Source organism: Epinephelus lanceolatus, chromosome 2 (assembly GCF_041903045.1).
Source record: "Epinephelus lanceolatus isolate andai-2023 chromosome 2, ASM4190304v1, whole genome shotgun sequence".
In the NCBI taxonomy this organism is placed as follows: domain Eukaryota; kingdom Metazoa; phylum Chordata; class Actinopteri; order Perciformes; family Serranidae; genus Epinephelus; species Epinephelus lanceolatus.
Genome location: NC_135735.1, coordinates 2,350,266 through 2,364,286, shown reverse-complemented (window position 1 = coordinate 2,364,286; position 14,021 = coordinate 2,350,266). Strand labels below are relative to the sequence as shown.

The 14,021-nt window shown below is 42.6% G+C and overlaps 1 protein-coding gene across 1 annotated transcript in view; it reads left to right on the top strand.

The window, feature by feature from the left end:
* LOC117259977 (CD82 antigen-like) overlaps positions 1 to 14,021 on the top strand; it is a 48,034-nt gene that overhangs the window by 15,093 nt on the left and 18,920 nt on the right. Inside the window, exon 2 of the mRNA XM_033631820.2 lies at positions 10,080 to 10,152. Coding sequence (XP_033487711.1) covers positions 10,080 to 10,152 — 73 coding nt within the window. The remainder of the gene's footprint in view (positions 1 to 10,079; positions 10,153 to 14,021) is intronic.

The following is a 14,021-nucleotide window of genomic DNA, read 5'->3' as shown; positions in this document are numbered from 1 at the left end:
TTAGCGAGATCTCGGTAAAAAACAACCACCTTGGAGCACCCAGTACCTCACCAGATGGAGCAGATGTCCCATGTACAAAGGCGGTGTCCTTGCCTTAGCAGCCACGGATTCGATTTCAGCCTGTGGCCCTTTGCTTTGATGTCACCCCCACTGTCTCCTCCCCTTTCACACCCAAACGTTCTTATCCAATAAAGGCAAAAAGCCATAAAAACAATCTTTCAGAAAAACAGCTTTTGCAGTTCTATCCTGGCAGGAAATGCAGCGACGTCTCAGTAAGAAAACAGCTGCTTCACACGGCATTATCTCAGGAGGAGGAGCACGAAGAAACAACTGATTTATTGATGAAAATTATGCTTTTCTTGGCACTATCCCTACAGGAAATGCAGCGATCACTCACTTAAAAACAACCAGTGTAGTTGTTTCTTGGTGTTGAACAGTGGTCTGCAGCCTGACAGGCGTCTCTCTGAGGTGTCGCACCATCCATCAACTCCTCCACCTCCCGATGACACAGTCAGCTCAGATACTACGTCACTTCAGAAACGTTGATATGATACATAACATATTGGTGGTTTGTGGATGAAGTTGGATCACGATTGGCAATTAGACTTTCTTTGTGTAACTTAATGTATTTGATTTTTATACTGGATTAAGAATAACTGATGTTTAAATGTGACACTGTGATGAAATCAAGCTGCGCTGTGTGAGGTGCTGAAGTCAAAATAAAAGTAAAACCTTTCTAACTCTGTCACTGTTGAATAGAAAGTTTGCTGCAGCTCCAGGCGCTCAGAGAAAGAGAAGCCTCCTCTTATTTTTAGTTTACTCTCCTCATAGACAATTGTGGCGTCATTCAGAGCCAGAGAGCTGTGGGTTGTTGTGCCTGGTACAAGCAGAGGCTTCAGGAGGAGGAGGAGGAGGAGGAGGAACATTAAAATGAAGGAGGGACGAACAGACGGAGGAGTGGAGGATTTGTTTTGTTTATTACAACTTAGAATGAAACCAAAAGGAAAATGAAAATGCAGCCGTACGATAAAAGGCTGTTCAGGTCTGCAGACTTTGGTCGTTGTTCCAGCAGAATTTAAACGTGGCATTCAACAATAATCTGAGTTTTATAAACTCAGTTTTTAGCTTTGTCTTCCAGTAAGGAAAACATTTCTGTTACATATATATTCCCAAACTCACCAAACGCATGCAGACATTGTCAAATTTGTATTTCTCTAATGGATAGTCGGCAGCTAACTAAACTTCAAAGTCCAGATAAAACAGTACTGCAAGAACACCTAGCTTCAACCTCGTAACATGTTCCCAAGTGAAACATGACAGGCAGGTGGGATATAACCAGGGGCGTACTGTAGTTAGGACGGGCCCCAGTGCACGCTATGATGACGGCCTTAGTGCCAGGTTGTGCATCGAAACAGCTGCTGTATATTTTTTAGTATCGTCACATGATCAAATCCAGACTTGACATCGGACAACATCAACACACACATTACCAATCACAGCTGCACATCTTTAGAAATACCAAATAAAATGAGAAATTATTCATGAAACTGATATTTTAATAGTTTATTTATACTTGTTATAGTTACACTCACTGTCTCTGGTTTCATTTTACTCACTGTTTAATGATCCAGGTGCTTCGGTTGGTTTTAGAGTTAACTGATTTGAAGGATGTGTGCAGAGTTGCAGGATGACGCTAACTGACTGTCGCGGTCAAAAAAATGAAAACAGAATCCCCAAACCAACATCACTAAATAAACAGGCCTTTACAAAGACAGAGTTCAGATCAGTTGGGTATTAAACGACTTCATCAAGCAGTAAAAACTAAGATTAACCAAAAACATGGCGGTTAAAGACTGTAACCCCCGTGACCTCTTCCACGCTCCGCCCTCACTTTAGCACATCTGCCTTTAATTAAAAGTTCCTGAGATGTCAGGTCAGGTGGTGCATTAAAGTGACGCCAAAATAATGGGAAACTAGGACTTGCTAGAAATGGCTCTAACAGCTGTATTTCTGAGGTGGCCCATTCTCTGCTCTATAGAGAGTGGGCCCCCCAATCCCAGGGGCCCCAGTGCAACTGCACTGCCTGCACTGTTTATATTTACACACCTGGATATAATGCGTGGGCATGGCATAGTGAGGCCCTGACAGTGTAATGCCAACAGGTTAGTGTTTGTCAGGGAGAAAGGGGTCCATGTCATTGGTCTGACAGCCCATTGGTTCGACATCCCCTTAGTCCGACGGTCCGCGGTGCTGAACGGCTCCCGGTGGGCGTATTTCTGCCTTGATGGTGCGCCGCGACCGGCTCTGGGTCAGCTGGGAAAAGCTTGAGGCGGAGCAGGCTCACAGCTTATGTGTTTGTCACTTTCTTTTTCATTATAACCCACACCATGATCTTTTCCTGACCCTAACCAAGTGGTTTTTGTGCCTAAACCTAACCAGACCTTAACCACAGGGCATCATGATGATTTCGGAACAATGGGTTTAATATGGTCGGAACAATGGGCTGTCGGAACAATGGGCAGTTCCCGGGAGAAAGACACGAAAGGCACATCTAACGTTAGCTGCTGATGCCCTACACATAAACTGGAGCTGTCACAGGCCGGGCAACCAACAGGCCAGTAGTCTCGCCACCAGACAATCAGAGATCTCCGCCTTCTGATAGTCTGGGGACACTCCTTTCTAAAGTGTGTTTAACACACCAGAGAAAACGGCCGGCAACAAAGCAACACCTCTTGCATTTTTTAAAAGGACACGCCCTCCCAGAAATGTGCGCTCCCCCTTTTCTCATCCGAGCTTGAAAATGGATGCCGAGAGATTTAACTCCGTTTTATCAAACGTGTGCTCAGTCCACAAGATTGTGGAAATGAAGGACTTACAGCGACTTTGTTTAAAACTTTTAACGCAGTCGGACTATGTTTACGAGCACAAGAGTTCAGCGAGCCACTGAAGGACCGCCCTGCGGATTTACTATTGGTTCTGCAACGTAGGGAGTTTTTTAAACTCTGAAATTGTATCCGCCCATCTAAACACAAAATCAGGGAGTGTAGTGTACTTTAATCAGGTAAAGGTGTTATACTGCATAAGTTGATTAAGATTAAAGGTTATATAACCATGTTTTATGTATAAGTTCCTATAAAACTGTTTGTTATGCATCTATGTGTGATAAAACACTGTTATACAAGTCTATGTATTCATAACACAAGGTTATGTATTCACACTGAAGAGCACACATATACCACACCATGTACTGTTTAATAATAACACACACACACTCTAACGTTTGTATTGCATGACACACATTCTAAGAGTTCACATTGCATGAAAGCACAGGGGATTGTATAGAGAAAGTCCCCAGGTTTCATATGTTTTTAAAAAATAAAGTGAAACCAGGCTCGAACCTAATGGTGGGAGAATTTGGGGATTTCCAGGCCCAGGGATTACACCATTAGGTCATGTTTGTACAAGGGCCCAAGGGGCCTGCCACCAATAGATTTGGACCAGATGGAAAAGGGCTAAAAAGAAAAAGACCTGCCACCAATAGGTTCGAACGCAGGTAGGAAGGACTAAAGGAAAAGGGTGGAGATTCTCTCGAATCTTCACCAGCATAAAAGGGAGAGCGCAGAAAGTGAAACTTCAGTCTTGCTCCGGAGCCTGACTCATGAGTTGTATGTGTTGAAGCTTGTGGACACATTAAACTCGTTTGCACCAGATTCTATTTGACTCCAGTGTTTCTCTAAGTGTAGCCAACTGAACCTAAACTACTAAAGTCAACACAGAGGACGATCTGAAAGAGAAGTAGAGGACGAGGTCAGGAGCCATCTCGCCCCCTTCCAGGCACCGATTTTCGCTTCTACAGGAGAAAGACATCAGTCTTTAGTTAAGCAAAGCGTCTAAAGACTGACTTGTGACCAGTGACGACTGTATTTTGGGAAGAAAAAGGAACAATGAGCATGCTAGCTAGCAGTCTGAGCTATGTGTGGCTTAAAGTTGCAAATTTAACTTTTGTTGCACATAGCTGTGGTGCTGCAGAGGTGGAAAGTTTTGAAGCAGAGGTCGCAGTTTGAAAGTATCAAGCGATTTAATTGTAATTTGAGACTTCAGATTCATGTTGGGTGAGTTTATTTCCACAACCTTTTAAATTACTGTAATACTGAAATTAAACCATTGTTTTAAATATCTTTATTCAGGTATTATTATTGATGCATGCACATGGCAGAGAGAGACTGCAGAGACTTTGTTCACATGAATGATACATCTGTCTGTATCATCACTGTGCTGTGTTTTTATGTCTCTGCACCGGTGATAGCCGTGGCCAGAAGCATTATGTTTTTGGGCTGTACGTCCATCTGTCCATTTGTCCCATCCTTGGGACACTCTGAACACTCTGAAGGAATTTCTTCAAATTTGGCACAAACGTTCACTTGGACTCAACAATGAACTGATTAGATTTCGCTGGTCAAAGGTCACTGTGACCTCACAAATTATGCTTTTGGCCATAACTCAAAAAAAAATTGACAAAACTTCGCACAAATGTCGTGAAGTGATGACATTTTATATGTTGTATGTATATGTACATGTTTTAACGTCATATCTCAGGAACAGAGGGGGAGACATTTGGTCAGATACTGAACTGAGGCAGTTTAAACTCATTAATATACAGTTGAATCTTATAAAGACGATTCTGGCTGGGCTCTGGTTGTAAAGAATGTATTTTCCTAAATGAATAAAGCTCGAGTTAGAAGGTATTTCAACCTGCCTTTAATTTAAATGAAACTGACTGCATCCTAAAACATGGTAAATGAGTCATAGTTGCTCTACAATTAAGTTAGAGGAAACCTGAATTTAGAAAATACTTGAAACAAATTGATTTGCAGAGAAAACATTCTGCAGTATTTTCACTGCACTGATGATGTTTGCAACTTTTGTGAGAAAATATGGACTAGAATTAAAATGACTTGATGAAATGAATCATAATTTTAAAGTTGATTTTAGGTTTTATATTTAAAATCTCTGAGATTATATTCATAAAGTTGTCGGGGTAAAGGAGAGACGCCGACTCTGTCTGCACCCTCAGTAAAGATGAGCTGAGTCTCGCCCTTGTGTTCAAGTATTTTCTGCTCATTGTCAGTCAACTGTCTTTGTGTGTTAGGAAATAAAAAGTGTGTGTGTGTGTGTGTGTGTGTGTGTTGGTGAATCGTTGGCTGCAGCACTGTAACACAGAGCGGTCAATGGTGACCTCTGTGTGGTAACTGGGACTCGTTCCCTCTGACCACTGAGTAGACAGACAACCCAGTTTCACAGTGTGTGTGAACTGGGTCAGAACTGACGGCACAGAGTCGACCTGCTTCTGTTTGTGTCCGAGAATCATTTTAATGACATGAGAAGACTTTTAGTTTCAGTATGTGGCATTCACTGCCTTCATAATGTCCTCCAGACTCAGTTTGAAGCTCCGTGGGAATAATGAGAACAGCATGTTTTTTGTTTCTGCTCTTCAACTTGTTGCACATTTTTGCAGAGACATGAGTGTTTAACGCTGAAATGCTGTCCTCCCTATGGTTTTATTTAACAGACATTTAAAAACGTGCTATATTCAACAAGTTTTCAGCTGATAAATTAATTGAAACATGGTACACATTCCTGGAGCAGACATGTTTCTCTTCACTCAGCAGCTGCAGCACAAAGTGGCTCTGTGGCATTTCTAAATTTAACAAAGCCTTTGTTTCAGGAACCTTTTTTTCCCCCGACCAGAAGGAGGCTCCATGACTGTAGTCCAGAATCCCTGAAGACACCATAATCTCATTTAAATGATGAGGCTGGTGATGTTTTAGTTTTTCATACTGTCAACAAATCCCAAAAAACAGACCCAAACCAACAACGACAACAGTGAACGACTGTAGCAGGCGAACAGCTAAGATGTTAGCAAGCCAGGAAGATGTTAATGGCTTGTTTATACTCAGCGTTAGATATGGAGACGGACAGAGACTTGTGCTCAGTTTCCGTGGTATGAAATGACCCTGATCTTCCCACAGAGACGACACATTAGAGACTTATGCTACTTGTTGAATTGGATACTTCCTCTAGCACACTTGCATGTCATAAACTGTGCTGAACTTTTTTGGCTCAAGGCCTCTGTCACACAAACGTCAAATTAATATCAGGGAATTTTTGCCACAGGTTCACCTCCATTGAGTGAAGGGAGAAGTTTTCGCCTCCAGTGGAAAAGCAAATTCACATCTTCACATCACGTGGAGTTTGACTTTGGTAACCTTTGACTGGTGAAGTCACAGCTTCAACCAATAACAAAGTATTCTGTCTGGAGGCGACAATGATTGTCACCATGTTTGTCCAGCTGATGATGTCTGATACTGACCTTGAAAAATACAAACTGCTCCACAGGAGAGATGCCTCCTGGTTATCAGTGAGTCAGGACACAGGCAGGAAACGTAAGAAAACAAAGTCATATTTCGCTGCAGTTATTTGCAGTTAGCTAACATCAAACCAAATAATCCTCCACCGACAGCACGTAATTGCCATGAAAGACGACAGCCGTGTCCGTGAAAGGAATGGAGGCGAGATGAGACCAATCACAGCACATGATACAGCATACATACTCGTGTCGTATTGGCTGACAGGTCCGATCATTCTACAAACCAGCACCACAACACACCAATGGTTTTTTTTTGTTTTCTTTTTTAATACAAAGACAGGAATAATTTAATGTCGGATGTTACATTTGCTGAATTTGTAAGAGGCGACAAATAATTAACCTGAGACCCTGCGTCCTCACATGAGGACATCACATTTTGGGTTTACTTAACCTCAGATTTCATTCTACTTAATTCAAACCTGTTGTCTTCGATTGTGGACACTTTTTACGCCATCTAGTGGTAGTGAGAGCACAATACAGTAATTCACGTAGAAACAAGATGGAGGCCGAGTCTCTGCCAAGTCAGTCTGCAGCTGATCCCGAGACAAAAGTGGACAATATCCAAAACCTGATCACATGTTATGGTTGAAACTTGTTTATTTATGATTAATAATGTTTGTAGTTTGATACGGCAACAAATTTGACCAAGTTTAGGAACAGTGACAAACTAAAGGTGCGGACACACCAAACCAACATCAAAGAACTAGCGGCGACGAAAGCCAACTGTTGTGTCGTCTACGTCGCCTCACGTCGCCCTGTGTCAGTTGCATTTGAACACACTACATGGACTACATCCGACGGCCAAGTAGCACGTACGTTCTGCGCCTGCGTGAGAGAGAGCGGAGTGAGAGAGTGGTACATCCTGTCAGCCGAGGGGTTTCCTATCTGTGCAGCCGAGCACCGCAGCACCTCCACGGACTATTACATCCAGACGGTGTTTCCTCCTCAGGCTCCACTTCACTCAGCTGCCCGATAAACCCGCTGCTTCTTCCCACTTTAACCTGAATAACAAACCAGGGCTCGGTGCTCCGGTTGGATCCAAACGGAGAGCCGGGGCTAGCTCAGAGACTAGCGGAGGCTAACTGGCTGTGCTTCCCTCTGGTCATGCTGCGGCTAACGCTCCGCTAGCCGCTCCCAGCTAGCTCCACTACACTACGCTACTTTCACTACAGGCAGATTCACTCGCTACAGGGGCGAGGAAATAAAATCTGAACAGCTAATCAGAGTGATCTCTGTCACCGACACGTTCTGCCACAGATTCAACATGCTCAATCGGCCGAAACCCGCCAACGCCGAAGTGCCAACGGTGCAGGACACACTGCAAAAACTAGAGCGACAGACGCTCACCGACGGCCCGACTTTGGGCAACGGCCGACCGTCGGCTTGGTGTGTCAGGGCCTTTAGACACTGTTAATTAGGGAGTACTTGTTTAAAGACATTGGGACTTTATTGTCATTGACAATGTTTAGTTTGTTATTCTTATCGTACTGATCCCAAATAGCCAGGAGAAATTAAAAATGCACACCAAACAAAAGTTCAGGTCTCAGGAGGTTAAGAAGTTCTTGTAGACAGTGTTTCACAAAGTTCCCCAAACTCAAGCACTTAGAAAACTCACAGATTGTTTAAAGGAGTCTGGTTCGTGGTCGCAGGTGACAGAGGATCGTATTGTTCTTTAGATTGTGTCTGAAACTCATCGAATCAGCTGCACAGTCATATCGATCTGAACCAGAGGTTCCAAAATGAACTTGGACCATCTTCTAACTGTAGGTAACACACTGACTGTGGATAAGAACCTCGTACAGCAACTCTACAAAACATCCAAACTATCCCTTTAAGGTTTCATCCTGCTCTGTTTATGGTCTGTAATACCTTCCATCTGGCTTCGCTGCGACTCTTTGCCAAAATGTCTTTTCCATTGCATATTCTCCTCCCTCTGTCATCCCTGCAGGTGCCCCCCCCCCCTCGTCCTCCTCTAAACTGGCACAGGCAGCCATGTAACAGTAACCCATTTACAGTGATGGGAATATGGGTCGGATACACGGGCACTGTGCTCACGCTACAGGGCTTCAGTGCCAGGAGGAAGCATCAAGCCGGCCCTCCATATTTCACCCAGATTCTCATAGATTTATTGGACAGTAAGAGGCCATTACTGTATGGAGGGGAGGAGGAGGAGGAGGAGGAGGAGGTGAGGCCGCAGGGAGGTGAAGAGAAGGTGGAAAAAACACAGAGAGATGCTGCATTCACGTCCGGCTGAATTGTCTGTAAATATGAGCCACCGCACACAGAGAAAAGTCATGACAGTTTCCTGGTGGTGAAAACGAGTCGGACGTGATTTTTGTTTGGGATTTAATAACTTCCACTTGGAATTAATTGACTCATTTTCTTAGTCTGACAAACAAAATGTATTAATTTGGTATAAATATTAAACACTTAAAATCAATTACCTACAATCGATGTCAGTCGGCACACCTCCAGTTTATAGAAGCAGGCTGGAGTCCATCATGCAGGCTCAGTAATGTGCTGCTGCGGACGAGGTCAGCAATAAAACATATTTTAGCCACCTTGAAAAATCTGTATCAGTGTACGCTATATTGAGAGTATTTTCACCGCTTCACCTTTCTGTCAGACAGCCTGTTCGGACAGGAAATCCATTAACAGCTTCAGTTGCCCATCTGTGCTCTCGTCACAGCCTCCAGACTCCATTGAGAAAAACAGTAATTTAACATCACTGAACACAGGAGCATCTGTTTAAATATAACAATATTTTATCCACTGTGTTTATTGAATATTTCTGAAATATTTCTACAAATAAAAAGGTGCAATCACAGAGGCAGAGTCTGACAAAGTTCAGCTTCTGAATACAGGATCAAGAAAAGGAAAATATAAGAAATATAAATTTATAATTATTTTTTCCATTATTTACCTTTTATATTTCTTCACCTCTAAAAGCGCCACATCTTTTCAGAGGCATTGTGTCTTAAATGTAAGAAACTGCACAGTAGTCCGTCAGTGATCGGCTCGGTCTATTACCAGATTTCCAAAGTTAATCTGCTTTGGTTGCAACAGACAGAAGACAGTGAATCTTATTAAGGTTATGTTCTGCTGCAGAGAGGAGCAGCAGGAGGAGACAAGGTGTCTCTAACAATCTGCAGATATTAAAAAAGACTCAAATTAACATCTTAAATCTTCAGAGAGAGAGTAATCTGATTACCACATAAACTTGATGAATGGAAACACTCTGATCTGTGCTGCTGTGAGGCTCATATATTCCTGTTATTACAGTATTGTTGATAAGAAACAGCCTCTGTCAGTCAGAGGGCAGGCGAGTCACAGAGGTTACGACCTCTCCTCGCTCTGCGCTCACAGATTGAAGCCCTGATTGTTGCAGCCGGTGTTTGTGGGTGTAATCCTGCAGGATTTGAGCCCCCCGGTCCTCGGTCATGATCAGCCGGGCAGCTAAGCCTCAGAGGTCTCTGCTGCTGCAGCATCTGTCACCACTCCTTCACATCACGCTCATCCCCACAGCAGATCTGGATACACACAGTCCTGCTCCGCCCTCGTACACAATAACTCCACCTGATCATGTTAATTATATTATTATATCACATATACAGTGCGTCTAACTAATGTTGTGACTGATTTATGTTCACAGATCCAGAATCATGGGGAAAGGCTGCCTGACAGCGACCAAGTACTTCCTGTTCCTCTTCAACCTCATCTTCTTTGTGAGTATTTTATCTTTACAGATTTTCAATAATAATAATAATAATAATAATAATTATGAGCCATTAAAGGAGAAAGGCACATTTTTACATCACTGTTTAAGAGTTGCTCTTTGTGCATGTCATGTTTCAAGTTTGGTTTATTTAATCTAGAATCACACTGGCTACGGTTACATGATGGCTTCTCATTCAGAATGAAATAAATCTGAATGAAATCAATCGGAATTAAAGTCTTTCCAGGTAGTTTACATGAGAAATATTCATTCTGAATGAGGGTTTACACAGAGATCAGTTTAATCACCTTTATTTGGGTCCACGCAAGGTTTGGGGCAGGGAAGGTTTCTGATTGGATAGGGGGCGGGGCGGATGTTACGTGTTTACGTTTACCGGTAGAAAACACTGTAGTCCTCGCTCCGGATAACAAGATGCTTGACGACGCCGTTCTTAGTGCCTTTTTCAGGCTTGTTTTGCTTATATTCTTGAAGCAGCAGTACGACAACAACCTTGTTCTGCTAATGCTTCGTCTGTTGAGGAGGAGAAGGGAGGTAGAAGGTCGAAGAAGGGAGATAGAAGACCGTGCTGTGGCGAATGGAAACCGGTGAGTGCAACGAGTCCGACTGCTCTATCTCAGCTTGTTGCTATGCGCGCTGTATACGTTATCATGCCAGAAGGGCAAGGAAACGAGCATGTGCAGAAAGACCGGAATGAACTTAAAGAGGAATGAGTGTATACAAGTGTGAGAAATTCTTTCATTGGGAATTAGAAATGGAATATTCCAGCCCCTTACATCGGATTGAATTTTCAATCGCATTGGCCATTTTCATTCTGAATTAGGTGTTTACAAGATCACTTGAACTTTCATTCTGAATGAAAAGGGAATTAAACTGTCCATGTAAATGCACTCACTGTCACTGGTAATAAATCGAATAACTATAAATTTAGCTCGACAGTATCGTAACATTACTCAACATGTGCGTCACTCCAAAGATTGTTGTTTTGCCTCCGTGCCATCTGTCCGTCCCATCCTTGTGAACACGATATCTCAAGAACGCCTCAAGAATTTATTTTTTTTTTAATTTGGCACAAATATCTACTTGGATTCAAAGGTCAAGATCTAGGTCACTCATCTGTCTCATTCTTGTGAATGTGATATCTCAAGAACACCGTGAGGGGATTTCTTCAGTTTTGACACAAACGTCCACTTGGACTGAAGGAAACATATTTATTAACTCAAGAGTTCATACACTAATTATGACAAAACTTAAAGTATGTACGTGTGTTCGTCCATCCCTTCCCTGTGAACACGATATCTCAAGAACGTCTCAAGGGAATTCCTTTAAATTTGGCACAAGTGCCCACTTGGACTCAACGATGAACTGACTAGATTTTGATGGTCAAACACAATATCTTGAGAAAACCTTAAAGGGATAGTTCGACATTTTGGCAAATTCGTCTATTGCCGTAATCCCTATAGTCATATGAGTAGGTACATTACCTTTAATTGTCAGTGCGTGCTGTTCTGAGATCAGTGGGGCAGAGCTGCCCACTGAAATGGAGGTGAACGGTACAGGTCCCTCTCTCCCTCAAAACTAATCAAATACACCATCAAATGACTCCAAAACGCTCTAGTGGACAACTTGTATCTTACACATTCACCACGCTATGAAATAATAATGTAATATTACGAGACAGAGTTGTTTTGAAGCCAAATGCAGAGCCGGAACTACATTCCAGACATACAGTACTTGCTGGGCGGAGTGATTTCAAACAGCGTATGTTTAGTGCAGTTACTCCCGTCATCAAAGCAACAAGTTTGTTGAGAAGAAGCCAGAATATACAGAGGAAGAGTTACAGGTTTTGGAAGAAGAGAGAGCAAGAAGAGAGGCTGAGGCTGCCGAGCAACCAGGGGCTGAGGGGAGACCCAGAGCCGGTGGTGTAAATGCGGGGCTTACTGGCCACTTTATTAGGTACACCTGTGCTGTGCAATATGAATATAGAGTATGCCTCAAAATAATCACCGGAACATGGGGAGAACATGCTAACTCCACACTCATAAATCACCACAACTCCTGAAGGAACAACAACATAAAATGTTCCCTAGCAGTCTGTTTATTCCCAACAATGAGAAGTAATGCCAGTCACTTCACTATATGCTCTGGGCAGCACTTATCCATAACATGACCACAACAACATTTGCATTTTAGCTGAGTAAATACACAATGATCACTTACCACGTCTGCTCGTTTAGTGACGCTTTCAAGAAAAGAGTTTGAACCATTCCTGAGCTTCTGCACTCCGTCCTTTCAGTGTAGTCCTCTGGTAAAAAATGGCAGCAGCACACAAACATTTTTCAGACTGTTTCCACAGGCGTGTTGGAATCCAGCACAAATAGCCATTGTTTCATCCTGTCCGTATTACTGGTTGGAACTACGTGAAACTTCACTCTGCTCCATGTCTTCAGCTTGTTACCGCAACCTTTTACAATGCATGTGTAAACCATGATTTACAAAAACACTTGTAAACTTTCCTCAAACCTTCTGCTGCGTCCAGCTGACGATACCACAAATGGCTACAAGCAATAACAACGGCACTGTCTCAGCTGCGCACTGTGTCACTCCGCCCAGTGGTTTACTCAAGAAAGTAGATCCGAGTATTTGCTTCATGTGTCGTAATGTTACTTAATTATACATTATTATTTCATAGCGTGGTGAATGTGTAAGCTACAAGTTGTCCACTAGAGCGTTTTGGAGTCATTTGATGGTGTATTTGATTAGTTTTGAGGGAGAGAGGGACCTGTACCGTTCACCTCCATTTCAGCGGGCAGCTCTGCCCCACTGATTTCAGAACAGCAGGCACTGATAATTAAAGGTAATGTACCCACTCATATGACTATAGGGATTACGGCAATAGGCCAATTTGCCAAAATGTTGAACTATCCCTTTAATGGAATTTCTTTACATTTGACACAAACGTCCACTTGGACCTCTCCTGTGTGAAGCACCCATGTTTTCACTGACATGGATGGAGACTGTCAGAGACACTGGACTGGTGGGCGGAGTCATACATCCATGGGACGGTAATACTAGTTTCCAATGCTCTCATTGTGGAGGGGCTTCTAACTATGGTAGCTGACGCAAAAACGTGGATATCTCTATCTAGAGTCAGTGTTTGGTTTGTCTGTTCTGGGCTACTGTAGAAACCTATGTAGATATAAACATCTCATTCTATGGTAACAAAGACACAACAAAAAATATATGATATACTGATTATATTGTATTCCATTTCTGCCAATATTTCCCCTTAAAGCCTACAGACTGGAGCTTTAAAGATGGCGAAAACGAATCATAATTAAATATTGTGTGTTTGACAATGAAATTAAGTCGTGTAAGTGTCTGTAACTCGTGGACAGATCGAGGAGACAAGATGTTGACTCATGTTCTCTGTCTGAGTCTTAATTACGGTACAGATGAAGTGTTTGTGGCCCCGTTACCACGGTGACAATCACTTTCTCGTTTCCTGTCTTCCTCGCTCTTCTTCTGTGGAAATGTAATCTGTGATCTGAGGTTAAGAGACTCTTAGCAACGAAGTCACTCTGTATGTGTGTGTGTGTGTGTGTGTGTGTGAACTCTGACATTTGAAGTCATTAAGTGCATTTTTCCTCACAGTTTGTATTTAGTATTGAGTTTTGTCGTATTAAACTGAAGCTGCAGCGTCTCATGTTATCGTCTTTTTTAAAATTTGAGTAAAAAAATAAACAGACAGTACTCACACACAAAGTGTCCTAACAGGTATCAAACATGAGCTGCTGATGTCACAACCTCAGTGTGTTATATTTCATTATTTTATTAACATGAAATGAACACTTCACTTTA